Here is a 27,800-nt window from a genome sequence, read left to right on the forward strand (position 1 = left end):
GTGATTGCTCTGCTTTGGACTATTGATTAAAAACCGAATTGTCCACGAATATTTCTCTATTTTTCCCGATCATGATATTCATCCGATCATGATATTTTTCACAAATCACGACTATTTCAAAGTTAATGACATTTTTACCGATATGACATTATGCGCATGGCCATGTGACCAATCAGCAGAGGATGCTTACTCTTCAACGGCACTTGGTCCTTCCTCTTTTTGTATTAGAGGTCCATGTTTGCTCTGATTCTGTTTAGTATCTTTCCTTTGGACTTTTGACTTTGATCACTGGTCGTTGTCACTACATGTCATTTTTATAATAGATAATTTTTTTAATAAATGATATGAAATACTTTTGACGTAAACTTGTTTAAAAATGTCTGTTTTAATAAGGAATCATTTTCTTTTCACAAATTTCAGTGTATAGTTTACGTAGAATTTTTGCGTGGACCCTGAGGTCCACGCAAAAATTATATAAGCGAGGTTAAACCGGATGCTATGGGGAAAATTCAGCCTGTGCATGAGCTAGCCTGGTTCCTGTGCGTAATGGGTAGCTCAGGGAACCAGGCAAGCATACGTTTATCTGATTCGGGATCGGGATTACATGCCATATGCACACATAAGTTCAAAGGCGCTTTAATTGTAAAGTTGTCGGTAAACAGTACAGAAACAAAGTATTCCTTTCAAAGAAATGATCGGCATGTGATATGAACTGTCAGTATTATGAAATAAGTTAATGTTATGCCGAAACTACAACATGCATCAAATAGCATATTTGCAATGTTTTGTTGTTTTCCGAATACACATGTAACTTAACTTTACTTTATTAGTAGGCGAGGCTAGAGTACTTCCCGATTAAAATGTTTTAAGCATTTGGTAAGAATGATTGAAACGGAAGCGTATTAGTGCCACATATACACTTCACATTTTTTTATTTTCTACACTTTAAAGTGTAAATTTTACACTTAAATCTGTCAATTTTACACTTTTATCTGTAAAATTCACACTTTAAAGTGTAAATATTACACTTTAATCTGTAAATTGTACACTTTAATCTGTAAAATTAACTTTTAAATGTAAAATTTACACTTAAATCTGTAAATTTACACTTTTATCTGTAAAATTCACAATTAAAAGTGTAAATTTTACACTTTAATCTGTAAATTTTACACTTTAATCTGTAAAATTTACACTTTTAAGTGTAAAATTTACACTTTAAAGTGTAAAATGCACACTTTAAAGTGTAAAATTCACACTTTAATCTGTAAATTTCACTTTTAAGTGTAAAATTTACACTTTAATCTGTAAATTTTACTTTTTAATCTGTAAAAGTCACACTTTAAAGTGTAAAATTCACACTTTAATCTGTAAGTTTTACCCTTTTATCTGTAAATTTTACAGTTGAATCTGTAAAATTCACACTTTAATCTGTAAAATTTACACTTGAATCTGTAAAATTCACACTTGAATCTGTAAATTTTACACTTGAATCTGTAAAATTCACACTTTAAAGTGTAAAATTCATACTTTAATCTGTAAAATTCACACTTTAATGTGTAAATTTTACACTTAAATCTGTAAATTTTACACTTTTATCTGTAAATTTTACACTTTAATCTGTAAAATTCACACACTTTAATCTGTAAAATTCACACTTTAATCTGTAAAATTCATACTTTAATCTGTAAATTTTACACTTTAATCTGTAAAATTCACACTTTAATCTGTAAAATTCGCACTTTGATTTGTAAAATTCACACTTTAAAGTGTAAAATATACACTTTAAACTGTAAATTTTACACTTAAAAGTGTTAAATTTACACAATATCCTGTAAAATTGGCTCATATATACACATACATTGGAGAGTATCATTTCCGATGGTTTGATCGAAGCATTATGGACTGAAATATTTTAATTAGTAAATATTTCAAACTTTGTCTTAAATACAGTGACATCATTACACAGTGATATTTAAAAAAAACCGTGGATTTTTCAAATCGATATAAGTGGTTTTATGCCTCGGCTTTTTTCCACACTTTTTTATTGCTAGCGCTCTCGAGCGCTAGCAACTACGTTAGTCATTTTCACTGGAATACGCATGCTCGACTCCATAGTAGGGGATTCTGGGAATACTGTAGATAAACTGTACTATTTGAGTTTCGTTTTATCATCTTCACGTGAAGTTTTGTGTTTTATTGAAAATGTAAAAAAGTAACAGTAGCTTAGGTTTTATAATGCAAAGTTATTCTAAATATTATAATAAATAGCTACCTTTATCTTAAATTCCTTCAAGCTTGGAAAACAACCTCTGATATGTTTTCCGAGCTTGCCGGAAAGGCCCGAGAAGATACGATTGCAATGGTTCTTGAAAATGTTCACCTCGAAATTGAAATTACAGTAGAAACATAATGATTAAGGCACAGTCAATGAGCTATGCCATCGCCGATGTGAAGCCCACTCTAGATTCACAATTCTAAATTGAGACACAATTCCAGTACACCACTGTTCCTTCTTATTGTTAATTAATCGATTCAGGAATTTAAACCAATGTTGAAGAAATCTGCTTCTGTGTTTTAGGATGGCTACGGCGTTAGCTCACCAATCTTTTTAAAAGATAAGCTTGTGATGATTTTACAATAAAAAATAACAAATAGTGTTGAATTACTGATCATTCAAAGAATATACATTATGTATCATTCTGTCTAAACCTCGATTTAGCATAAGTACGTTCAGTACTTTGATTTGTGTACGTACTACAAAAACTTGATTAAATAAAATTGTACTGTATACAAATGAATAAAATTGATGCTTTAAACTAGTAAAAAAGTCTTGTATACATTTAGCAGGCTTGAAGACTGAGTATTTGCATAAAAGTGAACAAAAAGTCAAAACCCCAAAACATTGTTACAGACAATTCTACATTTTATGTTGCGGCCACCATATAATTATGTGGTGGCCGGATGGGCGTCAGATAAATTAGTGGTGATCGCTAGTTTTTAGTCCATTAAATTATCACTTTTTTCAGTTTTTGTGAAAATTTTAATCTGATTGAAGAGACGAGAGAAACGGCTTGCATTATAAAAAGCCCTTAGCGTTGAACATTTTTTGGCCATGTGACAATTATACATTTTTTAAGAGAATTTAATTATAACTGTTTCAGTTTTTGAAAAATTGAATACTGTTAATGAGAACTCATTTCTCGATTGCAATGTTTATTATTAAAGCAAGATCAGAGAAATGTCGGACATTTAATTAAAACAGCCATGTGGTGTTGACATAGTATTTTACAGATATATGTGTGATTTTTACAGATACATGTGTAAAATTTACATATTAAAGTGTGAAATTTACAGATTAAAGTGTTAAATTTACACTTAAAAGCGTGAATTTTACACTTTAAAGTGTGAATTTTACATTTTTAAGTGTAAATTTTACAGATTAAAGTGTGAATTTTACACTTTAAAGTGTGAATTTTACAGATTAAAGTGAAGAATTTACAGATTAAAGTGTGAATTTTACACTTTAAAGTGTGAATTTTACAGATTAAAGTGTGAATTTTACACTTTAAAGTGTGAATTTTACAGATTAAAGTGTAAAATTTACAGATTAAAGTGTAAAATTTACACTTTAAAGTGTAGAAAATAGAAAAATGTGAAGTGTATATGTGGCACTAATATGCTTCCGTAGATTGAATATTTATGTCACTGTATAAAAGTTTAAATCTCAAGAAAAATGTATCAAAATATGAAATTAATTTACACAAAGCTGTCACTGCATAGTTAACAAAGTAGTGCAAATCGTAAAGTGTGCGCAAATATTGTAAAGCTACTATTATTCGCAACGACTTTATTTCGCGATTTACTTCTGATAAATTGGTTCGCTACGACTAATGTTCGCGGCCAAGCCTTTTCCATACCAGTCTTACTATAACAACCATACAACAACAAATGGTTCGCTGCGAGAAATATTCGCGACAACGAGGCCCTCGTAAACCTCGCGGAAATTTTTCGCAAGCGAATAAAAGTTGGTTAACAATAGTAGAATTCGCCGAATGCTTGATACTATACATGCAAACTTCATTAATAGATATATCATAAGTATCTTAGAAGTATGAACCCTTTAAATTCTGAGATAAAATATCAGGGCTGTACAATTTTTTGATATCTATACATGTACATATACTTAATACAACGTAAAAATTTGGTGGTTAAAAGCAGGGGCTAGAGTGGGTGGAATCTCTGATAATCTAAAGGCTTTCGCGTTTTCGTTGGAAACACATGCAAATGGTCCACGTATTGTAGTCATTTTTTAAAGGACAGCAACTTGTTTAAAAATATACTTTTGTAGTTTTTCATCGAGTATTGGATAATGTATTAAACAAGATGTTGCCACAAAAACTCCAAAACTTGGATGAGGAACTTTCAGAAGAAGACATCAGAACAGAACTTATTTTGAAAATCACTCGATTTCTGCAAGAAGCATCATTATTAAAACAAAAGCAAGAAAATATATCTTTAGATCACCGACTCATCAATACTCAAGCCTCCAATTTGTATAAAATCAGAGAACACGAGCGATCCAAGCAGATTGATCAGCGTGAAATGGTTAGTAATATTCTATCGCCCGCACTGAACAGTTTTCTGTAACCAATTTACTTCATTTATGAAATAAACATTGTTTTAATTATGAATAAAGCAACCCATTGTACGGTCTTCATTCAACATTTTAGGCAAGAATAAACATTCCTGTTATTCTAAACAGTCTCCGTGACTTTGTTAAAGTTTTGGAGAAAATCGTCGCACTAGGAGAACGAATCTTTCTTGATGGACTTCACGTGCTTGAACTCATGATTAGAAAAGTATCAGTCAACAGTCTGTCGGTGACTAAAGATCCGTTTTTTGCTGGGATCAATCAAGGAAATGGTTCTGTGCAACACTCTACCTACTTGACATTATCGGTATGTTAGCCAGTTTCTTGTGATATTCCAGTAGTGCAAACTTATCATTTAAATTTATAATGCCTTTGTCTTTTGTGAAAGAAAAAATGATAAATTTCAACGTTGAAAATGATTTTGCTACATGTATAAGTAACCTGTATCATTTTAGGTCATTAACTTTCTGAAGAATCCTTTTATATACGGTGAGAATGCATCTCTTGCCACTTCTTCCGTGCCCGTCATAGAAATACCACAGAACACATCAGTAGACTCCATTATTCCGAATAATCAGAAGCCAAAGTACGAAAAATACATTCCATTAATGAACCCAGCATTTTCAGAACAAATGATATTTTTCTCATTTGATGTCATAAATGATGAAGATGCTGGCCTTTTATATTTAAAACCCGATGATTTAGATATGTCCAACCAAGAAAACAATACTTTATACTCGTTTTACTTCTGTTCCACAACTTTTCCAACATCTAGTAGATATGATTATATTAAAGAGTTAGGAATAAGAGATTGGACTAATTACGGTTTTAAAGTCTTCTTACCAGGAGGAGTTTGTGGAAAAGGAATTTGTTTTCTTGGAATCAAACCACTTACAGGTATTTGCAAAATATTTGTTTTCAAAATAATTATGCTTTAAAAAGAATCCAGTCTGTGAAACTAATTCTGCGTAAATTCTGAAAACACATTGGTTAGCAATTACCTTATTCTTCTTTGTTTCTTTTCAGTAGCAAAAGCTTTAGGTGTGCTGAAATCAAGGAGGAGACGATCATTAGGAAACACCAGCGCTAATGAAACTACTACTAATACGACAACATTAGATTTTGTTCCCGCGAAAGCTAACTTTAGCATAATAATCATAACAACCGGATGTAGAACATGGGATAATGACAATAATTCATGGACAATGGACGGTTGCACTGTAAAAATATTAATTGAGATTTTACTTTACGTAATGTTCGATTGAATAAGTGATGAAAGGTCACACGAGATTTATGAAATAGTTATCATTAATAAACGAAACAGTGTTAAATGCACACTTAAATCATATAATCTTTGTTTGGCACATTAACATTTGGTTGTTTTTTTTTTTTATCAAACTGTGCTTTCAGGTTCTTCCAATGAGTGATTTAAACCACACTCTGTGTCGGTGTATAGGAGATACTTTTTCATCTTCGTTTTATGTCCCTCCAAACGTCATCAATTTCCGTACAGTTTGGGGCAAATTTGACGCATCAAACGCATCGGTGTATGGAACGCTGATCGGCGTCTTTATAATTTATTTGGTGTTGGTAATCTTGCTACGAAAACAAGATAGAAAGGATTCAGAAAAGGTAATGTAAGTTAAACATTTTGATTAAAAAATCGTGAGTCTTGCTTTTTTAAAAAAAAGTGACACTTCTTAGTGATGCAGAAACGTGCAATAAAAATCATGCAATCGAAAAATAAATATGTATTCCTTTTTACCTTATACACATTCAAAGTAAGTTATTTTAGAACTGATAGGTGCTAAAATGTTTTAAAAGAAAATCTTTTTCAGTGGGCAGTGTCATTTCTCTCGGATCATAAAACATCAGATGTATACTTCTATTTGATAAGTGTTTATACTGGGCTACGAAAAGGAGCTGGTACAAAATCAAATGTATACTTTATGGTGACGGGAGAGCAATGCGATACAGGAATTCGTGTCTTGAATGATGGAAGAAAAAAGGTATAGAACCTTCAATGAAATGATGTATGAATTAAATCTACTAGAATCATTAAAAGATATCTTTATTTATTATGGCTTTCTATATTCATGTATGTTTTAATTTCAAGTAAATTCATTTTTTTAAAACCTTTTTCTTAATGCATATTATATCTTAAAGGAATTCACTACATCGAGCGTAAACACATTTTTCTTTGGAACAACGGAACCTTTAGGAGATTTATTGTATTTACGAATATGGCATGACAACACTGGACCACTTGGACTTCAAAGTTGGTTTCTAAGCAAAATAATTATCGACGACTTGCAGAGCAGAGAAAGGTATTATACAATATATTTTGATATACAACGTGAAAATGAAATACATGTATGTAACACACTGAAATGATTTAAATGTTTAGTTACAATTTATTGTACGGCTTATGCAATGATATGTCTATTTAATCAATTTTAGGTATTGCTTCTATTGCAACAAATGGCTGGCTATTGATGATGGAGATTGTACTCTTGATCGCATTATTCCAGTCTCGACAGCAAATAATATTTCTCTCAAAACACGTCTTTCTGACGAAACACAGACTCAAATTACGGAACACCATTTATGGTTATCACTGCTTCTTCGTCCACGACAAAGTAAATTCACACGTGTTCAAAGACTTTCGTGCTTACTGGCTCTCTTATGTCTGATAATGATATCAAATGCTATGTTTTTCCGATCCTCCGACGAGAACCAAAATGTAGACCAGGTGAAGTTTGGAATTCTTAAAATTTCTATGTCGACGTTTTTTATATCCATTATAGGAATTTTGATATCTAACCCACCTATTATTTTCGCTTCATTTGTATTTAGTCACATTAACAACGAACAATCTACCAAACGGAACTATTCCAAATTGACTAGAACATGTGAAAAAGATGACAGTCACTTTACTAAGATTGACGCCTCAGAAATGGATGTTTTCCAACAAAAAATTGACAAGTTTCCACATTGGCTATACTATGTTGCTTGGATAATTTTAGCGTTGGCCGTGTTATCATCCTGTTTTTTCTTAATTTTGTACAGTATGGAATGGGGTAATGCAAAATCAGAGGAATGGATCTCTTCTTTCGTTTTCTCTGTAGTGGAATCCTTGGCTATAGTCGATCCCATAAAAGTTCTCATTTTAGCAATCACTTTTACAACAGTATTGAAGAATATGATGCAAGAGGACGCGCCTAGGGTTAATCTACAAAAAGTACGATCATTTGCTATGGTGCCAAATAAGTATCAAGAGACAAACATTTCAGGTAGGAAGACACGTTTATTTGAATATTCTAGAAAATACCCGAGAAAGTGATTTTAAGATGACAGTGAAAGATTCGATATCAAAAATATTTTTTCATTTGATACTTGAATAGCGATTTGTTTGCCTGTCTTTTTATGATGATGTTTTTCTTCAGATTTAACAAATTACGTTTTACCAACATATGATATACTCTCCAAAGAAGAAATTAAAGAGTTAAGGAAAAAATGTCATGATGAATCCCAAGCAAAAGCAGCTCTTAGGAACCTTATATTTTTTACCATATACATCATCGCTATTTACTTGATTAGCTACAAGGAACGCGACCAACGGTCTTTTTATTTAAAGCAGAACTTAGAAAACTATCTTCTTACTGGAAAACAAGGATTCTCAACTGTAAGCTTCGTTTGTTTTAATTCAATTTATATATCAAATGTATTTTGTCACTTTATAAATCAATATTGTTAAGTTATTTTAAACTACTACTATTCAACTTTAAATTTAGATAAAAAACCAAAGTGGTTTTTATAAATGGTTGAATAACACCTTCATCCAAGCATATTATCCCGTCAATAACTATGCAAACGAGCCATTGACAGTCGTGGATCGTCAATGGTTTCAAGATATGGCGAGTATTCGTGTTGGACCTGCCCGGCTGCGACAAGTTCGAATGAAGTCAAGTAAGAAAGTGTGAATATCATATGTACGTGTTTAAACTTTTAGTTTATTCAGCAATTCTGAATTGAATAAAAAAACTACATAACATTTTATACATGAAAGCATTTTCTTTTATTATTTCAGCTCCTTGCAAATATTCAAAGTTGCTAGAAAGTTATCCATGCATAGAGACTTATTCGGAAGAAGACGAAGACCAGAGCTCATATTGCTTACAGTGGAAGCTTTACAATAAAAGTGTTTGCGGGTCTGAAATTTATAAAAGACGTTTCTACACAGATGATTCATGGACGTATACTGACGCTCGTGATATTTGGGGAATATCCCGAATGGGAGAGTACAGAACATACAGCGGAGGCGGATACATTTTGAAGTTTGTAAAGAACAAAGCAAGTGCCTCCTTACTTTTAAGAGAGCTTATTGAACATAATTGGATCAATCGAAATACACGCGCTGTCTTTTTAGAATTTACGATGTACAATCCAAACGTGAACCTTTTTTTATATGCTATGCTACTTGCAGAGTTTCCGGAGGTTGGAAGTGTTGTCACTTGGACAGACATTCAAGCATTTAAGCCGATATTGAATCTTTCATCGCTTGGCTTTGGACTGGTTATGTCATATACGATAGTATTTTTTTACTACATTTACTTGCTTTTCAAAATTATTTGGAACTGGTCTACGTTTGGGTGCTTAGCATTCATCAAAGAGCCTTGGAACATTGTTGATTGCATAAGTACCCTTCTAGCCTATTCTTGTTTCCTGACATTTATAATGAAATTGATATACACAAACACGGCTATGGATATGTTTTATGAGGACAAATTGACTGGTGCCAATCGATTCATAAACTATGGTCACATTGTTATTTGGGATAATGCTTTCAATGTTTTCTTTGCTGCTCTTGTTTTTGCATCAACATTACAGATATTGAAAATTTTAGGATACAACAAACGTTTTACCGAAATTCTAGCAGTTATTACAAATGCAAGAAAGGATTTGCTTTCTTTTGGAATTATTTTGACGATTTTACTAATTGCATTTGTTTTCTTAGCTTATTTACTTTTTGGATCAAGGCTAGAAAACTACAAGTCTATATACATCACATGTGGAAGTCTAGCCAACACGTTTATTGGCAAAAACAAACTTGATCCTCTAGTAATTGCCTCGCCGTTGACAGCCCAATTCTTTTACATGACATATGTATTTTTTGTCATTATGTTCATGTTGACAGTTTTCTTGTCGATCCTGAATAACAGTATTTCAGCAGTTCGAGCTGAGACTACCGGAGCCGCAACTTCTCTAGGAATGTTGCACATCGTAGAAAATTCAATCAGAAACTTCATTGAGAGTGTCTTCAAACTCAAACAGAGAGAAAAATCAGAAAGTAAGTCACGTTTTCAACAGTGATTCAAATATCGCGTAATAATTTCATTTCGGGTCTGGCATGGGTTAATAGTCATTCAATTTACATTATTCATTAAAAAAAAGGACTCCTGCAGATATCTTTTTATGGATAGTTAAGGTGGAATAGGATACTTCTGCATTGTTAGATAATTCCAATCGAAATAAACAATAATATCAAGTACAATTTTATTCATATTTTCTTTCCCAAAATTGTTAACTAACAACGTAGCGCAATTGGTCAGTCATGAGTTCGAATCCTGCAGGAACTTAAATGTTTTATTTTGAATACTTAGGTCTCTTATAAACCATTTAAATAGGTTCGTTCCATATTGGAAAACTTATAGTCTATGAATTATACATCATATATTAATTCTACTCGTATATTTATTTTTCACAGTGCCAAAATATATATTGAATAAACTGTTAAGGGAAATTTACGAATTTACAGAGATAAGTAAGGTATAATATTTTGTGGTGGATAGTTTTCAAGATGAAAAAAAAGTTTTTCATAACTCAATCGTTATAGAGTCTCCAGATAGTTTCTGCTTTGGGATATCTTTATTTTGTTCTGAAAAAAGTATTTGAGCAATTTTTTACATTTCGATCGACAAATATTGGCATTTTTTTAGCTTATATTTCAAAAAGGTCTAGAAAACATTGCCTCCAATTTTTGCCCGAAATTAGCTTATTTCATACCATATCTAAAAAAATACATAAAAGACCCTTATTTATGGTTTTAATTTCGTAATTTGTAAGATTTTTTCAACATTTTTTTTATAATTTATGTAAAAGTTTGAGACTTTTAAATTATAATTTTGCATGTTGAATTGTTAAAGACTGAAGACAGGGGGTTTTTTGGTACAAAAAGGTCAAAATATTAATTAGGGGATGGAATTTTGAACAATTTTTTCATAAAAGTTTTAATTTTATTCATTTTTAATAGAATAAATATGTATTTGATGCCATGGTTCATTCCGATATATATAAAAGAAGAAAAAGAGATTTATCTTTAAATTGCAATTTTAGTCCAGAAAGGCCATATTAAATGCACCGTAGCACAAAAAGAAGCATATGAACCCCCAATTTTTGTTTTGAATTTTGGTTAAGCTGTGAGTGTAGAATTTTAAAATCCAAAATAGAGATATTAAAGAAATTAAGAACATGTAACATCGCTGTTGCAGAGCTGTTCCGGTTGTGAAAACATCTTTCTATTTAAAAGCTGAACTAAATTTATAATGTTAAGGTACCTCACTAAACCTAGACTTGTACTTTTTAAGACACTACGTCACAAGATGGCGATTTAAATGTTTTGTTAAACTGTTTATATCATTCGATTGGGTTGTATAACGTCGTAGCTCAGAGGTTAAAGTATTGGGCTTCTGAACCGCAGATTATGAGTTAGAATGCGCCCGGAGCTTTTGCTCATGTTTACTAGATTTAATTATCAAAAATGTCATTTTTCATCCAAAATTGCATATGTTTTGCCTATTTGACTTAAATATCTTCTTATCCATTATAATATTTATCATAAACAACTAAATGTCTGCTGATTTAAGAAAATATCTTTAAAGGTGTAGTGAGCCACCATACTTAACAAAAAAAATATTTTGAATAATAGTAAATATACTTTTATCAAAATTGGATGAATATGTTTTGATATTAGGATATCATATTTCTCAAATCTTTAATTCATTGTGTTACTTTTTGCAAAAAATCAATTTTTTTTCCTGAAAAGTGTCTTTTTAAAGTTTGCTTTAAGAACAATAATTGATTTTTTTTAAAACCTCTTAATAAGGTTTGCTTCCAAAATATTTCAATTTAAATTTGGGTTTCTTCTGATATCTTCGAAAACCTTTGAATTTTTTTTTTTTTGCCTTGGAAAAGAGTATGCAGGTAACTCATCAAAAAAGGAGATCAATGCTGTCAACGTCATGACGTTAATTCGAGATATTGTCACCATTTATGGGAATGAAGAACTAAAGGTTCGTACGTCGTTATTTGGAAATATCTGAGATATCATTTTTTTTCTTCATTTTTTTAAACCTTATATTGTGATTCCATTCTAGTCGATAAAGAAAAGCAATGGTACCGACGAAGAAACATGTCATCTGATATCAGAGGCAACCTCAATTTCTCTCAAAATTGATTCTTCTAATGGTCGTGACCTGTCGAGAGAGAACAACGATGGAGATGCTTTCAAAGACAGAGCCATCTCTCGATTTGGCGCTGTATCCACATCAAGTGTAGACTTTGTGTTACATGATTCGGACGACTCAAGCAAATACATTCCAATACAAAATTTGGCGATGCTTTAGAAATACATTAGTGGACATTACATTTCCTTTTTATTTTCACATATAATATTTTGAATTTTAAGGTCACCTGAGTCACTCAGTTGACCTATTGCAATTGGTTTTCGTCCGTCATCGTGCGTCGTTTGTCGTGCGTTAACGATTTTACATTTTTAACTTTTGGGTCATTTGTTACCATGTTTAGGTCACCTGAGTCACTCAGGTAACCAATTGCTATCTGTTTTTTGTCCGTCGTCGTTAGTCGTTCGTCAATCGTCGTACGTCGGTCGTAATTTTTTAAACATGTTAGCTTCTTTTATGGAATCACTAAACCGATTTCAGCCATAATTGGCATATACATGTAGCATTTTTGGGGTAAAGGGGAGTAAAAATTGTGAAATTCATGGCCCCTTCAAGGAAACTTCCTAAAGAGGCCACAATATATGTACCTTTTTACGTTTGTTTCCCTGCAGTGAGCTTCAGCCCACAACGCTCAACATTTCAGCAGCTAAATTTTAACACTATGATGCATGATCTCATAATTCTTAGTTTTTGCACTAAAATAAATTATTTAAGGTTATAAGGTAAGAAAATCTAATCTAGTTGTTCAATGAAAAACTTTTATTGAATTTCTACAGATAATATACCCCCCCCCCCCCCAAAAAAAAAATCATTTCTTTACCCAATTCTGCCAAAAATTCACAAAATTTCATAGTAATGGAAATTTCTAAAAAGTTTACTCACTATTTTTTTTAAACATAAATCTTATTAAGAGTTATATATTTGCTGACAAAAAAAGTTTATCTAAATTGACCGGCTAGTTTTTGTTTGATAGTCTCTTGAACATATATATCCCCATATTGTTTGATTAAGATTTACAAGCTGTTTTCCACATTGAGAAATGAAGCTGTAGTTAAAATATTTTGAAACGGTTTGGAAAGAGTCCAGGCAGTTAATGGAGTTATCTTGCCTTGCTTCTTCCTAATCATCCTTTGCTTGTTCATATTTATTATTTAATCATTAAGTATACTGTAATTTTTAAGTTGTATGATAAAAAGAGTAATGTAAGTATTTTTATCATTTGAAACAAAAACAGAGTTTGAACTTTCTAAATAAACACATAGACTTGTTATTAGTAAAGTAATAATTCACTTACCAAATCACTAATAACAGTGTATGTAAAATAATAATTTTTGTATAACTGCCAGATGCATATGGTGATGATTGTTAACAATGATTGTTAATGAAGGTTGAATATTCAAAGGCTAAAACAGGAGAAGTGAAAAACACTTTATTGCTTTTAAAACTATTTTTGTTTTAAGTGCTAACAGGGAGATTTTCTTTATGTCCCTGGAATGGGGGATTAAAGGTAGTTTGAAATAAAACATGTAGTTTATTAATGAAACCATCATGAAAGTTAACAAAAATGGGAAATCTATTTTCTATCAGAGGCTTACACGTTTTTAATAATAGTTCTTGCACTGTATTATGATCTTTAAGATTTTCGCCAAAAGTATAGGTTTCCTAGTTTTCAGGCAGGGGGCTGGTCATCATAATTATAATATAATTATAATTTTTCTACTCCACAATAAAACTTGATTACAAGTATGCTAGTAAATAACATTCTTCAACAAGTTTGTGTATGGGCTATGGTACTGAGGAGACTGTTAAGGCCAATTGGCCTCTTGTTTTGTGATACAGGAACTTCATACTGAAAATTGTTCCTTTTCGTTCATATTTCTGTATGTGTTTGAAATGACGTTATATCTTGTATTCATAAGAGATTAGCCTCGAGAAACCTCAGTACAGAAGTATCATTTATCTTAGGAAACTACACCTAACGTTTCACCGGTTACCGTGTAAAGTGAATTTTTTAACTGATTAATATAGATTAGCTGTTTGCTGACGACAGAAAGCTTTATTTCAGCTTATATTTTAACTTTGTGTAGAAGCCATTGATTTTTCAGCTTCGTCTCCTTTATCCGCTTTCTCTTCACTGTGTGAACTATTTTAGTGTTTTTCCTTTTATGAACATGAGATTTTTTTTACCTTATTGTTGCCCTTCCTCTGTACAACCATTTTTCTTTATTAATTATTTAGAAATGTTTATACATTTGTAATAATGACCGGACTACTTTTTGCCCTGTGAATTATAAGTTTTATTTTTTAAAACTTAAACAACGCAAACTGTATAGTTCAAGTACATTTTATATTTAGATATATTTATTATATATTAGTATGTTGTGAACAATAATAAATTGCAACTACGCATTCTGGGAGTTTTTTTAAATTAATTGTACTAAAAACTGCAGCAAAAAGACTGGACCGACCAGCCTTCACTCCTCTCCATCCCCTCACCCCCAAGTATCTAGACCCACGAGACTTATCTAATTTTTTCTTTAAATTATCCTTTTATGACATGTCTATAATCTAATGTATACATTCATTACACAAAGTTATTTAAAAGAAACATTTTTAAACAAGAGGCCTATGGGCCACATCGCTCACTTGAGGAACAATAGGTGTGATAAAATCAGCTTAATGGAGTCATAATACAAACTATCTGGACAATGTACAATGATACATGTAGATCCTGTATAAATAAAATCCATTTTTCCCCTGGATATTCTTATGTTTAAAATCATTAGTCCCTTTGCTAACAGGATGATTTTATAGTCATATCATATGTTGAGTATTGCAGTTCTCAAAAAGCTCCTTAACAATAGTTTATATATGGGATATAAACGTACATCAAACTCTGAACCTTCTCGTGAGGCCAAAGAATTGTCCTGGGGCCAAAGTCTTAACAATTATAAAGATTTATCTGGCTGATTAGTTTCTGAGAAGATTTTTAAAGATTTACCCTATATATTCCTTTGTTAAACTTTGACCCCCCATTGTGGCCCCACCCTACCCCTGTGGATCATGATTTTCACAACTTGGAATCTACACTTCCTGAGGATGCTTTCACACAAGTTTCAGCTTTCCTGGCTGATTAGTTTCTGAGAGGAAGATTTTTAAAAATTTACTCTATATATTCCTATGTTAAACTTTGACCCCCAATTGTGGCCAAAACCTACCCCCAGGGGTCATGATTTTCATAAATTTGTATCTACACTACCTGAGGATGCTTTCACACAAGTCTCAGCTTTCCTGGCTGAATAGTTTCTGAACGTTATTTAAGATTTACTCTATATATATTCAAATGTAAAACTTCGATCCCCCATTGTGGTCACACCCTACCCCCGGGGGTCATGATTTTCACAACTTTGAATCTACACTACCTGAGGATGCTTCCACACAAGATTCAGCTTTGCTGGCCGATTGGTTTCTGAGAAGAAGGTTTTTAAAGATTTACTCTGTCAATTCCTATGTAAAATATCGCCCCACCCCATTGTAGCCCCACCCTACCCCCGGGGGTCATGATTTTCACAACTTTATATCTACACTACCTGAGGATGCCTTAACACAAGTTTCAGCTTTCCTGGCTGAATAGTATCTAAGAAGAAGATTTTTAAAGATTTCCTCTATATATTCATGTGTTGAACATCGACCCCCCCCCCCCATTGTGGCCCACCCTACCTGCAGGGGTCATGATTTTCACAACTTTGAATCTACACTACTTGAGGATGCTGCCACACAAGTGTCAGCTTTCCTTGCTGATTAGTTTCTGAGAAGGAGATTTTTAAGATTTACTCTGTATATTCCTATGTTAAACGACCCCCCCTCCATTGTGGCCCCACCCTTCCTCCCGGGGGTAATGATTTTCACAACTTTGAATCTACACTACATGAGGATGCTTCCACGCAAGTTTCAGCTTTGCTGGCTGATTACTTTCTGAGAAGAAGATTTTTAAAGATTTACTCTGTATATTCCTATGTAAAATTTCGACCCCCCATTGTGGCCCCACCCTATCCGCAGGGGTCATGATTTTTACAACTTTGTATCTAGATTATCTGAGGATGCTTTCACACAAGTGTCAGCTTTCCTGGCTGATTAGTTTCTGAGAAGAAGATTTTTAAAGATTTACTTTATATATTCATATGTAAAACTTCGACTCCCCATTGTGGCCCCACCCTACCCCAGGGGGTAATGATTTTCACAACTTTGTATCTACACTACCTAAAGATGATGTCACACAAGTTTCAGCTTTCCTGGTCTTATGGTTCATGAGAAGAAGATTTTTAAAGATTTACTCTGTATATTCCTATGTAAAATTTCGACCCCCATTGTGGCCCCACCTTACCCCCGGGGGTCATGATTTTCACAACCTTGTATCTACACTACCTGAGGATGCTTCCACACAAGATTTAGCTTTACTGGCTGATTAGTTTTTGAGAAGAAAATTTTAAAGATTCACTCTGTCAATTCCGATGTAAAATTTCACCCCCCCCCCCATTGTAGCCCCACCCTACCCCTGGGGGTCATGATTTTCACAACCTTGTATCTTCACTACCTGAGGATGCCTTAACACAAGTTTCAACTTTCCTGGCTGATTAGTTTATGAGAAGATTTTTGAAAATTTCCTCTATATATTCATATGTTAAACTTCGACCCCCCATTGTGGCCCCACCTTTCCCCCCAGGGGTCTTGATTTTCACAACTTGGAATCTACACTTCCCGAAGATGCGTCCACACAAGTTTCAGCTTTGCCAGCTGATTAGTTTCTGAGAAGAAGTTTTTTTTATCATTTTCACAACTTTGAATTAACAATACTAGTACCTGAGAATGCTTCCACACAAGTTTCAGCTTTGCCGGCTGATTATTTTCTGACAAGAAGATTTTTAAATATTTACACTATATATTCCTATGTTAAACTTCGACCCCCCATTGTGGCCCCACCCTACTCCAGGGGGTCATGGTTTTCACAACTTCGTATCCTCACTACCTGAAGATGCTTTCACACAAGTTTCAGCTTTCCTGGTCTTATGGTTCATGATAAGAAGATTTTTGAAAATTTCTCGAAAAATATATTCCTTATTATCTCCATTTGCAAAAAGGCGTAGTCCTTTATTTTCACAAATTTGAATTCCCTTAGGCTAAGGATGTTTTGTGCTAAGTTTGGTTGAAATTGGCCCAGTGGTTCTTGAGAAGATGTTGAAAATGTGAAAAGTTTACAGACAGACGGACGGACAGAGGGACGGACAGACGGACGGACAGACAGACGGACGCCAGACAAAATGTGATCAGAATAGCTCACTTGAGCTTTCAGCTCAGGTGAACTAATAAAAACTATATCCCCTCTTTATGTAAATTAAATACAACAATGTTGCTAATATAGTCTGCCTGCCGAGAAGTACTGCCGGTGAATAATTGTTGAAATGTGCTAATAAACTATGTATACCGGTAAAAACGACGAGCTCTTGTCTTAGCCCGATATTTCCCTTGACTAAATATCTGCATGTCATGATCATATAAATTCATTTGTTGGGTAAATTTGGCTCATATTCACCGAGAACTGAACATTACCTTTTAAAATATTAAACATGCAGTCGATAAAAATATTTCTTAGGTAAAGACAATTGGGAAAATTCATTGAAATCGAAATTTTATTACAACGTTATATTGCATTTATTTAATATTTGATAATCAGAAGTGTAAATGTAGAGGAAATCAATACATAAATTTAGGCCTGAATAACATTTTTAATATTCAATAATTAATAGCATATAGGCCTTTGTACTCAGTCTGGAATAGATAACGTAGGCTGTAAACAGTTAAATCCTTTTGTAATGCCTGCTTTCATGAAAAATTAATACCCGCTGCTGTGATCAGTTAATAGAACTATTTTAACAGGACCTTGGAATTTCGGTACGACCTAACTATCTATTTCTTGCATCAAAACAAGTTTAAGATTGTTTTCGAATGGATATGCATAAATTGCGTTATCTTAGCTCAAAAGCCAGACATATCTTGTTGATTTCAGAGAACCATGGCTGAATGTCCAGCAATGATATGGACAGGCCTACAGGCTCACATTGCTGTTCGACACAACTACCCAAAGTCCAAGCTCTTGTTAAAATAGTTCTAATGCTTGTTGGGGAATAATAAATTTGAATATTGACATTTGTATGAATACATATAGTACATGTATATGCAATACATGATTTGGAAGGAGCAGATTTTAAATACCAAATTTCTTTAAGAAAAAATGTGCAGCATTTAAATAGAATATTTACTCGTTTTACAGCTATATTTTAAAAACATGCAAATATTGTTTTTTTTTAGCAAATTATGTCTGATAGCACGATTATGGCATGCTACTTTTCTATTTACGGATTCAAATATTTTTAATAAACTATACAAAGTCAGGATTACAATTTCGGATTATAATCGAGGATATATAGGGATATGAAATAAAATGTTTTTCTTTTTCTTGCGGTCTTATTAGGTTCACCAAGATTTTGAAATTTGTCGAAAACCAACATCAATATTGGTTTTTATAATCTATTTGAGGATCTAATTCCCCAGGATTCTAAATGAGATGGACTGGAATATTGAAATTTGTTTGAATAATGATAAACCAACATAGCATGAAATTAACGCATGCCCAATAAACGCATGCCCAGTGCCCCATAGATAGAAGTAGTCTAGCAATCATCAGATATTTTCAGATAACGAGCATGGATACTTTGCATCGAATAGAACTTAGGTAGTGCGCAAAGACATACAAACATGAAGCAGCTTCACTGGTTTGTTCTTTTTCTTCGGCTGAACACGCTAAGTCAAGCAAGTGGTAAGTTTTTCAAAATTAAAAGTTAAAAGTTTATATTTGATTAGATATGTACTTTAATCAAATACATGTATTTTGTAAAGTAAAAAATTAAACTTGTGAAATCAAACGATATATATGGCGCTAATTCTTTTTAATTCAAATGTTATTTTTACGCACTTTGTAAAGTATTTTTACTATTAAAAGCACAAAACTTTGTATCATTCTTTAAAAAAAAAACAATCTGGTTAATTAAATATTTCCTAATATAGAACTTAGATTTGCCTTAGTTATAAATTACATGTAAGAAGTCCTAAAGATTTGTCATAGCTGTTTCACAAAAATTTATTAGCGTAACGCAGTTGACTAAATCTTATCTTAAGATTCATTATAAGCCACTTTTAAATCACTTCATTAATTCCTAACTTATAACGTCAATTCTTTTCAATATGATACGGGTGTAAACTTTGTAAGTAAACGTAAAAATTCATTCCCTTAATCACCTAGAAACAAATAAGAAAAAAAAGTTAAGACGTGTACATAGAGTGCAAATAGTGTAGTGCCTATGTGCATGTACTGAAATTCTGTATAACATTTTACCTTCACGTGCATACACGAGTAGATAAAAAAACGTATTATATGCAAAACCGTATCTTCTTTGAAAACGGTATTTTTTTTTAATTTGAGAGATTGCAGAATCTTTCTAGTTTTTTTTTGGCTACATGTTATATAATTTTTGACAGCATGAATCATTTAAAAACATGGTCACTGCTAGAAATTCTGTTATTTTTTATAAATATGATCGAGTGCCTTTCTTTGTCTAGTTGGTCCATTAAAGATAGTTCGTGTTAGCATATACACACCCCTGCGAATGTTATTGTCATTTAAATTTTAGATCACGTGATTTTATTTGACCCTTTCAGTTTCGCAGTAAAATTCATGCCTCGTGTTTATAGTCCATTTCATAGAATCAAGGTACTTATAGTAAAATATAAAATCTAGAGGCTTATTGATTTTAAACTTTATCTTTAATCTTCCTAAATTGGTGGTTAAAATGTGTACTAGAAATAAATGCGACAATGCAAAAAAAGTTTTTGTCTGCTGTTGCAACAATTAACATGCTTGTAGAGATCCCCCCTGAGCATTAATTTTCGATCTGCGCCTGACCTAGTAATAGCATCAATAGTGAAACAGACTATACTATTTTATGCAAAATGTTCCTTGAAAATGGCTCGATATACTAAGTTTTTATGCAAAACAGACACCCATTTTTTTTCTAAAAACATGGTATTGCACACCACAAGCATTAAACATGGCTATGATTTTATTAAGCAACCCAATGTTTATATTTTCAACCACTCTACACGTGGTTGAACACGAACGATAACTCGGTTCTGAATATAATCGTTTAATATAAATAACACGTGGTTGAACACGAACGATAACTCGGTTCTGAATATAATCGTTTAATATAAATAACCGCTAGACGATGAAATAAGACATACATCTTCAAAGATTTTCATGTTTTAACATAAATCCAAGTAGGATATGATACGAAAAACGACCAATACTTACGTATTTTGAGAATATTATCCGAACACTAATACTTCCGGTCGAAATTTCACAGGAACTGAACAAATCTCAGTGAAGTCTCGTGAACTTTCATTCGAGCACCTCTGGATTTATTACATACTTAGCAACGATAAAGAAAACATTCCGAACACATTCGCAGGTCAGGGGTGATACTGATATGCTTAATCCTAAATTAAATAAACTCGTTGAGATATCCATATATTTTTTTTATGACTTTACTATATCTTACGGTATTTAAAGAAATAATTAGCAATTTAAAAAAGTTCCTCAATTGATCGCTATTGTTTTGAGTTTTTAATTTCATTAACTACGTTTAAATTTTTTCTCATAATTTCAAATGTATACCCTCTTCGTTAATAATGTAGGTGCCTGTGATATGAAAGTCAACCACCTACTCCGACCCCGACGCAAGATAATTTCATTGACGAAAACAATTATGGCTAATAAACTTCTGTTAAGTATTTATAATCAAAGCTATTTAAAACCACACAAGCAAAATTACATTATTGTCATTCTGTACAAAATTCTGTAGGTTGCAAACTTGCTATACATTCCAATTAGAAAAATTGTTATGCCTAGAAAAAATAAAAATTGGTTTCAATCATGTTCATCATATTTAAATACAACCTGATTTATCCAATTAGCAATTTTTCACGGCAAAATAAAACTTTGCAATTTTTCACAGCAAAATAAAGTACTGCAAAAAAATCGACTTTAAGATATATATAGTTGATAAAGTATCTTTCAGGAAAGAGTATGCATGAACATTTCGGAAATAATAAAATTCCAATATTAGAAAATTAATTTTTTAATAAAAAATAAATGCTGTTTTTTTTTTCTTTCACAAAACTTCTAACTTCGTATTACCGTATTGTCATATATTAATTTACTGGGCGAGTGTATCTCAAAACTTCTATGTTCAGATTATCGTATCATCATATGTTAATTTACTGGGCGAGTGTGTATACAAAATTCAGATAATTATAGTTTTAACATATAATAAGAAGGTTCAAGAACAAATTAACAATATGTCCTATTGCAACACTCACAAAAATTTTTACTATGAACAATATCACAATTTGTAGATGTACTTGGTGAGTGTTAAACCATAATTAAACAATATGACGTATTGTAAATTTGTACTAATAATTTATATTTGTACACATTTTCAGCAAATATTAAAATAATCACGTTTTAACTTGATTAGTCTATCGTGTAACCAAATATACTAATATTCTTTTAAATCAATATCAATGAAACATAAATACCACACAAAACAGCTGTGATACGCAAATAGTAAACTACGAATAAAATAGCTAATACATATTTAAAGTGATAATATGTCAATTCGAAAAATTAATCATTGAATTGTTTCATTTTTTCGTCCAACTGCTAAAACATGTAAATCCAAAGAATAAATATTTAAAAAATGCTACATAAATCGAAGATATAAATATTGATTTGTTAGTTTGTGCTTATTTGCTGTTGAATTTTGAACCGGTTTCATGATCAAAATTTACGATGCGGGTCAATTTTCAATTGCGGTCTTAATTCAACACCTGGCCTCAATATTCAACATTGATTGAAAATTGACCCCCGCGGCAATTTTCACAATTATTCGTTACACCGGTGCAACTGCAAACTTTTTGCAACGTCATTTTAACGCTTCTTATTGCTCCCATGTTTTAAACACCCTTCAAACGAACGGATATAAGAATTATTTCTCTTTTGTTTTCATTTCAAGATGACATCATTTACATTTTCTCTCATTCTTGTTCTTTAGGGAAAAAATCGATTTTTCTTTTCCGAAAGGCTAATTACTGTGAATGTCTCCTGCAGTCATTTTCTTTATATATTTTAGAACTGTTGACAACAGTAAGTGTGTCAATTGTGTGGCCTTAAAATGTCTTCTTCTGAGATTTCCACCAGTTTGAGGGTTTTCAATGAACACCGACCACCGACTTGTTTATCTACCGTCGTAAACAAAATATTAAATATTTTTTTTTAATTACTTTGTTTTATTATTTGTTGGCGTTTCTTCAGTGTCTATGCCAATTTTCACCAAAATTCGTCAATTAAAAAAAGAAAATATTCGAGTTGTCTCAATAATTTCCGAACAACCCTCGAACTTAAAGGAAATTTGAATTAATGTATTGTAAGTTTCACGGATAATCGCACAAATTCAGTGGTGTAGCAGTCAATGGATTGGGGAGTGTTGTTTCAGTTATAAAGAAAGATACGCCTCTGTGTGAGATTAATTGATAAAACGCGAACGATATACGATAGAGACAAAAAGGCACAGCATGTTCATTCATTAAATCTTATAATTATTCATTATTTCTTCCACCACTAGATAGTACTTTAGGAATCCTCATTTTTTTGACACAACAGGCAAGATCATTGTTATACAGCCCCCGTCTAAAAGGGATAAAGAGCTTTTCAACTAAAATCCTAAACTTATCTAATGTTAAGATTGTTGAATTTTGATTTTTTTCGGGGCTGAGTAAAACATTTTTGCGGACATTTTTACATGCGAAATTATTTCTTCCTTCTATTATCTTTTATTAATTCTACACTTGATCTTGTCCGTATAAATTCAAATTTCTACATACTATATAGCATCATAACGAATGATAGTTTTGTTATTTATCTCTTTTTATAGTCCAGAAATTACATATTTGAACAACAAAATGTGGCATAATGCTAACTATATTCCATATTTTTTACTTTTTTACTATCATATATATGTCTAATTGTTTCGATATGGAGATTACATTACAAGCATGTACTAGAACCCTTTTTTCAGCTCCTCGTGCAGCCATTTATTTACAGAAATTCTACGTACGGACTCTTTTCGATTTTAACCTGAAATTATACATTACCCTAAATAAAAGTTATAGCGTGCTCCTGAATGCATATATAAGGTTAGTTTTAACTAAAAAACTAAACATATTTCTAAACAGAAATCTTAAAGTGGCATTTACTTCTTTACGATGTTTATTTCAACCCTCGATAAAGTAATTCATTGCAGTGCATTACATGTACATGTACCTTGAAATGCCAATTGTAAATATATATTGCGGAACGCTATTCCATTTTCCAAATCATTTTAATGCCTTTTGAATTAATGTAAAATGGATAAATGTTATAATATTTTTAAAACCTATAATTGAAGCAATTTCACACTTCTGGTGGATTCCTTTTTTAATTTACAAGTTTTCCAATTGCTTTATACACGTACTTACTTTTTTAAATTGTCTATCGCCTGTCTTAAAAGTCAATTATAACTTTTTTATGTTTAAAGAAAATAAACAACGATCAATATTTAAAACTTCATTTTTCTGAACGTTTAGGTCCTAAATGTTTAATTTCAAATACATTCTATGGGCTCGTGTGTTAAAAAGTGTCCATAAAATACTAAATGATTTGATAATTGCTTTTTACCTATTTAATGCTATACGACTAAGTACAGTAGATCTTGCTAAAAAAAAAATGAAAATCTGCCAATTTTTTTCCACCCCTTTTTTTGGTAAATACCAAGGCCCTTTTGTTGTTGTATCTGTAAGAAGATTTTTCTCTATTCCTTTATACCCCCCTCCCCCCATTTCGCGGCCCCACTTTTCTCTTTCTCTCGGGAATCATGGTTTCATCAAGCTTAAATCTGCATAACCTGTGCTTTCACACTAAGTACTGAGTTTTGGACTGAAAACTTTCCTAGAATATTTTTAAAGATTTTCTTTATACATTCCTATGTAAAAATTTAAACCGGCATCACGGCCCCACCCTACCACTAGGGACTGTGATTTTGCAAACTTGAATTTACACTACCCGAGAATGCCTCTACACAAGTTTAAGCTTTTCTGGCCAAATAGTCTTTAAAAGGAAGATTTTTAAAGATTTTCTACACATGTTTAAGCTTTTCTGGCCAAATATTCTTTAAAAAGAAGATTTTTAAAGATTTTTTCTATATATTCCTATGTAAAAATTCATTGTGGTCTCACCCTACCCCTGGACTATTATTTAAACAAACTTGAATCTATACGATCTGGGGACGTTTCCACTCAAATTTGGGCTTTCCTGGCCTAATAGTTTTGAGAAGAAGATTTTAAAAGATTTTCTCTATATGTAAAGAATTATCCCCCATGTGGCCCCGCCCTACCCTCAGGAACATTGATTTGAACAAACTTGAATCTACACTATCTGAGGATGGTTAAACGCCAATTTGAGCTTTCTTGGCCAAATAGTTTTTAAAAGAAATTTTTTAAAGATTTTCTCTGTATATTCCTGTATAAAAAATGATCCCCTATCTGTGGCCCCACCCTACTCCCGGGGACCATGATTTAAAAAAACTTGCATTTACACTTTCTGAGGATGCTTCAACCCAAATTTGAGCTTTCCTGGCCTCATAGTTTTTGAGAAGAAGATTTTTAAAGATTTTTTATTTAAATATTCCTATGTAAAACTTGATCCCCCTATTGTGGCCCCACCCTACCCCTGAGGACCATGATATGAACAAAATTGAATCTAAACTATCTGAGGATGCTTCCACTCAAACTTGAGCTTTCCTGGCCTGATAGTTTTTGAGAAGAAGATTTTTAAAGATTTTCTCTATATATTCATATGTAAAACTTGATCCCTCTATTGTGGCCCCACCCTAACCACAGGGACCATGATTTGTACAAACTTGAATCTACACTACCTGAGGATGCTTCCATTTTAATTTGAGCTTTCCTGGCTTAATAGTTTTTGAGAAAAAGATTTTCTCTATATATTCCTTTGTAAAAATCCATTCCTCTATTGTGGCCCCACCATACTACCAGGGACTATGATTTGAACAAACTTGAATCTCCACTACCTGAGAATGCTTCCACTTTAATTTGAGCTTTTCTGGCCAATAGTTTTTGAGATGAAAATTTTCAAAGATTTTCTCTATATATAAAAATTTATCCTCCATTGTGGCTCGCCCTACCCCCAGGGACAATGATCTGAACAAACTTGAATCTACACTATCTGAGGATGGTTACACGCCAATTTGAGCTTTCTTGGCCAAATAGTTTTTAAAAGAATTTTTTAAAATGATTTTCTCTGTATATTCCTGTATAAAAAATTATCCCCCAATTGGGCTCCACCCTTCCCCCGGGGACCATGATTTGAACAAACTTGAATTTACACTATCTGAGGATGCTTCCACTCAAATTTGAGCTTTCCTGGCCAAATAGTTTTTAAAAGAAATTTTTTAAAGATTTCCTCTACATATTCTTTGTAAAACTTGATCCCCAAATTGTGGCCCCATCCTACTCCCGGGGATCATGATTTGAACAAACTTGAAACTACACTTTATAAGGATGCTTCCACTCAAATTTGAGTTTTTCTGGCCTAATAGTTTTTTAAAAGATGATTTTTAAAGATGTTCTCTATATATTCCTATGTAAAAATCCATTCCCCCATTGTGGCCCAACCATACCACCAGGGACTATAATTTGAACAAACTTGAATCTACACTACCTTAGGATGCTTTCACTTTAATTTGAGCTTTTCTGGCCTAATAGTTTTTTAGAAGAAGATTTTTTAAAGATTTTCACTATATATTCCTATGTAAAACTTGATCCCCTAATTGTGGCCCCTCCCTACCCCCGGGGGACCATGATTTGAACAAACTTGAATCTACACTATCTGAGGATGCTCCCATTTTGATTTGAGCTTTTCTGGCCTGATAGTTTATGAGTAGAAGATTTTTAAAGATTTTCTCTAAATATTCCTTTGTAAAACTTGATCCCCTAATTGTGGCCCCTCCCTTCCCCCGGGGGACCATGATTTGAACAAACTTGAATCTACACTACCTGAGGATGCCTCTACACAAGTCTTAGCAGTTGGCTTTTAAGGCCGAATAGTTTTTGAGAAGATTTTTGAAAAATACCAACAAATTTTCAATAATTCTCAATTATCTCCCCTTTAAAGAGGGCGTGAATCTTCATTTGAAGAAACTTGAATTCCCTTCACCTAGTGGTGCTTTATGTTAAATTTGGTTGAAATCTACCCAGTGGTTCTTGAGAAGAAGGTGAAAATGTGAAAAGTTTACAACAACGACGACGACAATGACAGACAACGGACAAATTGTGATCAGAAAAGCTCACTTGAGCCTTTGGCTCAGGTGAGCTAAAAACTAGTGAAGCAAGAAGCCTTTAAAAAAATAAAATCAATACCATTTCCCATCTAAAGATTCAATCATATATGGAACAAATTTGGTTAAATGTATTTGTTGTGTTATGTCTACTCGAATATCAAAGAAACTGATTATGTTCCTTTGTAATTAAGAGTCAAAACAACTGCACTAGGTTTTTTGATGAATTAGAAACACATAACATAGTTAAAGATGAAAATAGGCCATTTATTCAAATAAATGACAAAAATGTAAAAAAAAAACAACCCTGTAAATATTGAGGGGGTCAGACGGGACTAAGAAAACACCGCTGATACATTTTCTAAATATTCGGCAACATATAATATGGCATCTGACCCCCTACATAAATAAACATTAAAAAGTATGGCCCTGATATGCCAATCATCAAAAAAGGATAGGATATACAAAATACAAAAAAGCAAACACAAAATAAACCGCAAACATTATACATCATATTAAAAGTGAAATAAATAACATAAGGTGGAAGAAAGGGATGGATGGAGAGTTTTTGCCGAAAATATTTCTTAGCAGCTTTGAGCGTGGCTTCTCCTCTGATTTACAAACAATGAAGTCACTAATTTGAGAAGCCAAGCTGATTGGTCGAATCCTATCGAATTCTCAGATTCGATTTAAAAATAGAAGATTGACCAAGAGACAAACAAATACGCAACCTTTGGAGCTTTTCTGATTGGGAAAAGTTTTTGCATAACGCAGGACAGTTAAATTTAGCAAATAAGACCAAGACATAGCACCTGTTATTACGTACACACTTGTCGTCAAAACATTTCAGATGAACCAACAGAAACAATAAACATACGAAGATTTACATGTAAATAAAAGAAGGTGGAATATACAGAATTTAAAAAACGCCACAATCCAATTGAAATTGGAAAATAACTATTTTTTCCAAGTTAGAAATATATCTATGAATTTACTATATACATTGTCCATTAATACTGCAACGGTGTTACAAAACATCTCAACCAGCGAATCTTTTATTTA

General features: G+C 32.5%; 2 protein-coding genes across 2 annotated transcripts in view; both read left to right on the forward strand.

Annotated features, from left to right (window-relative positions):
- LOC128169786 (uncharacterized) overlaps positions 1 to 14,577 on the forward strand; it is a 28,512-nt gene extending 13,935 nt beyond the window's left edge. The window contains exons 12-24 of the mRNA XM_052835861.1: positions 4,349 to 4,605; positions 4,731 to 4,958; positions 5,107 to 5,548; positions 5,678 to 5,871; positions 6,062 to 6,283; positions 6,490 to 6,660; positions 6,818 to 6,978; positions 7,112 to 7,944; positions 8,098 to 8,336; positions 8,446 to 8,620; positions 8,742 to 10,001; positions 11,906 to 12,003; positions 12,088 to 14,577. Coding sequence (XP_052691821.1) covers positions 4,349 to 4,605; positions 4,731 to 4,958; positions 5,107 to 5,548; positions 5,678 to 5,871; positions 6,062 to 6,283; positions 6,490 to 6,660; positions 6,818 to 6,978; positions 7,112 to 7,944; positions 8,098 to 8,336; positions 8,446 to 8,620; positions 8,742 to 10,001; positions 11,906 to 12,003; positions 12,088 to 12,336 — 4,529 coding nt within the window. The 3' untranslated portion in view covers positions 12,337 to 14,577. The remainder of the gene's footprint in view (positions 1 to 4,348; positions 4,606 to 4,730; positions 4,959 to 5,106; positions 5,549 to 5,677; positions 5,872 to 6,061; positions 6,284 to 6,489; positions 6,661 to 6,817; positions 6,979 to 7,111; positions 7,945 to 8,097; positions 8,337 to 8,445; positions 8,621 to 8,741; positions 10,002 to 11,905; positions 12,004 to 12,087) is intronic.
- A 4,323-nt stretch (positions 14,578 to 18,900) lies between these two features.
- The window catches only part of LOC128169797 (uncharacterized), a 30,778-nt gene continuing 21,878 nt past the window's right edge, over positions 18,901 to 27,800 (forward strand). Inside the window, 1 exon segment of the mRNA XM_052835868.1 lies at positions 18,901 to 19,048. Within this exon segment, the coding sequence (XP_052691828.1) occupies positions 18,988 to 19,048 (61 nt within the window). The 5' untranslated portion in view covers positions 18,901 to 18,987.

Source organism: Crassostrea angulata, chromosome 1, assembly GCF_025612915.1.
Source record: "Crassostrea angulata isolate pt1a10 chromosome 1, ASM2561291v2, whole genome shotgun sequence".
Taxonomy (NCBI): Eukaryota; Metazoa; Mollusca; class Bivalvia; order Ostreida; family Ostreidae; genus Magallana; species Magallana angulata.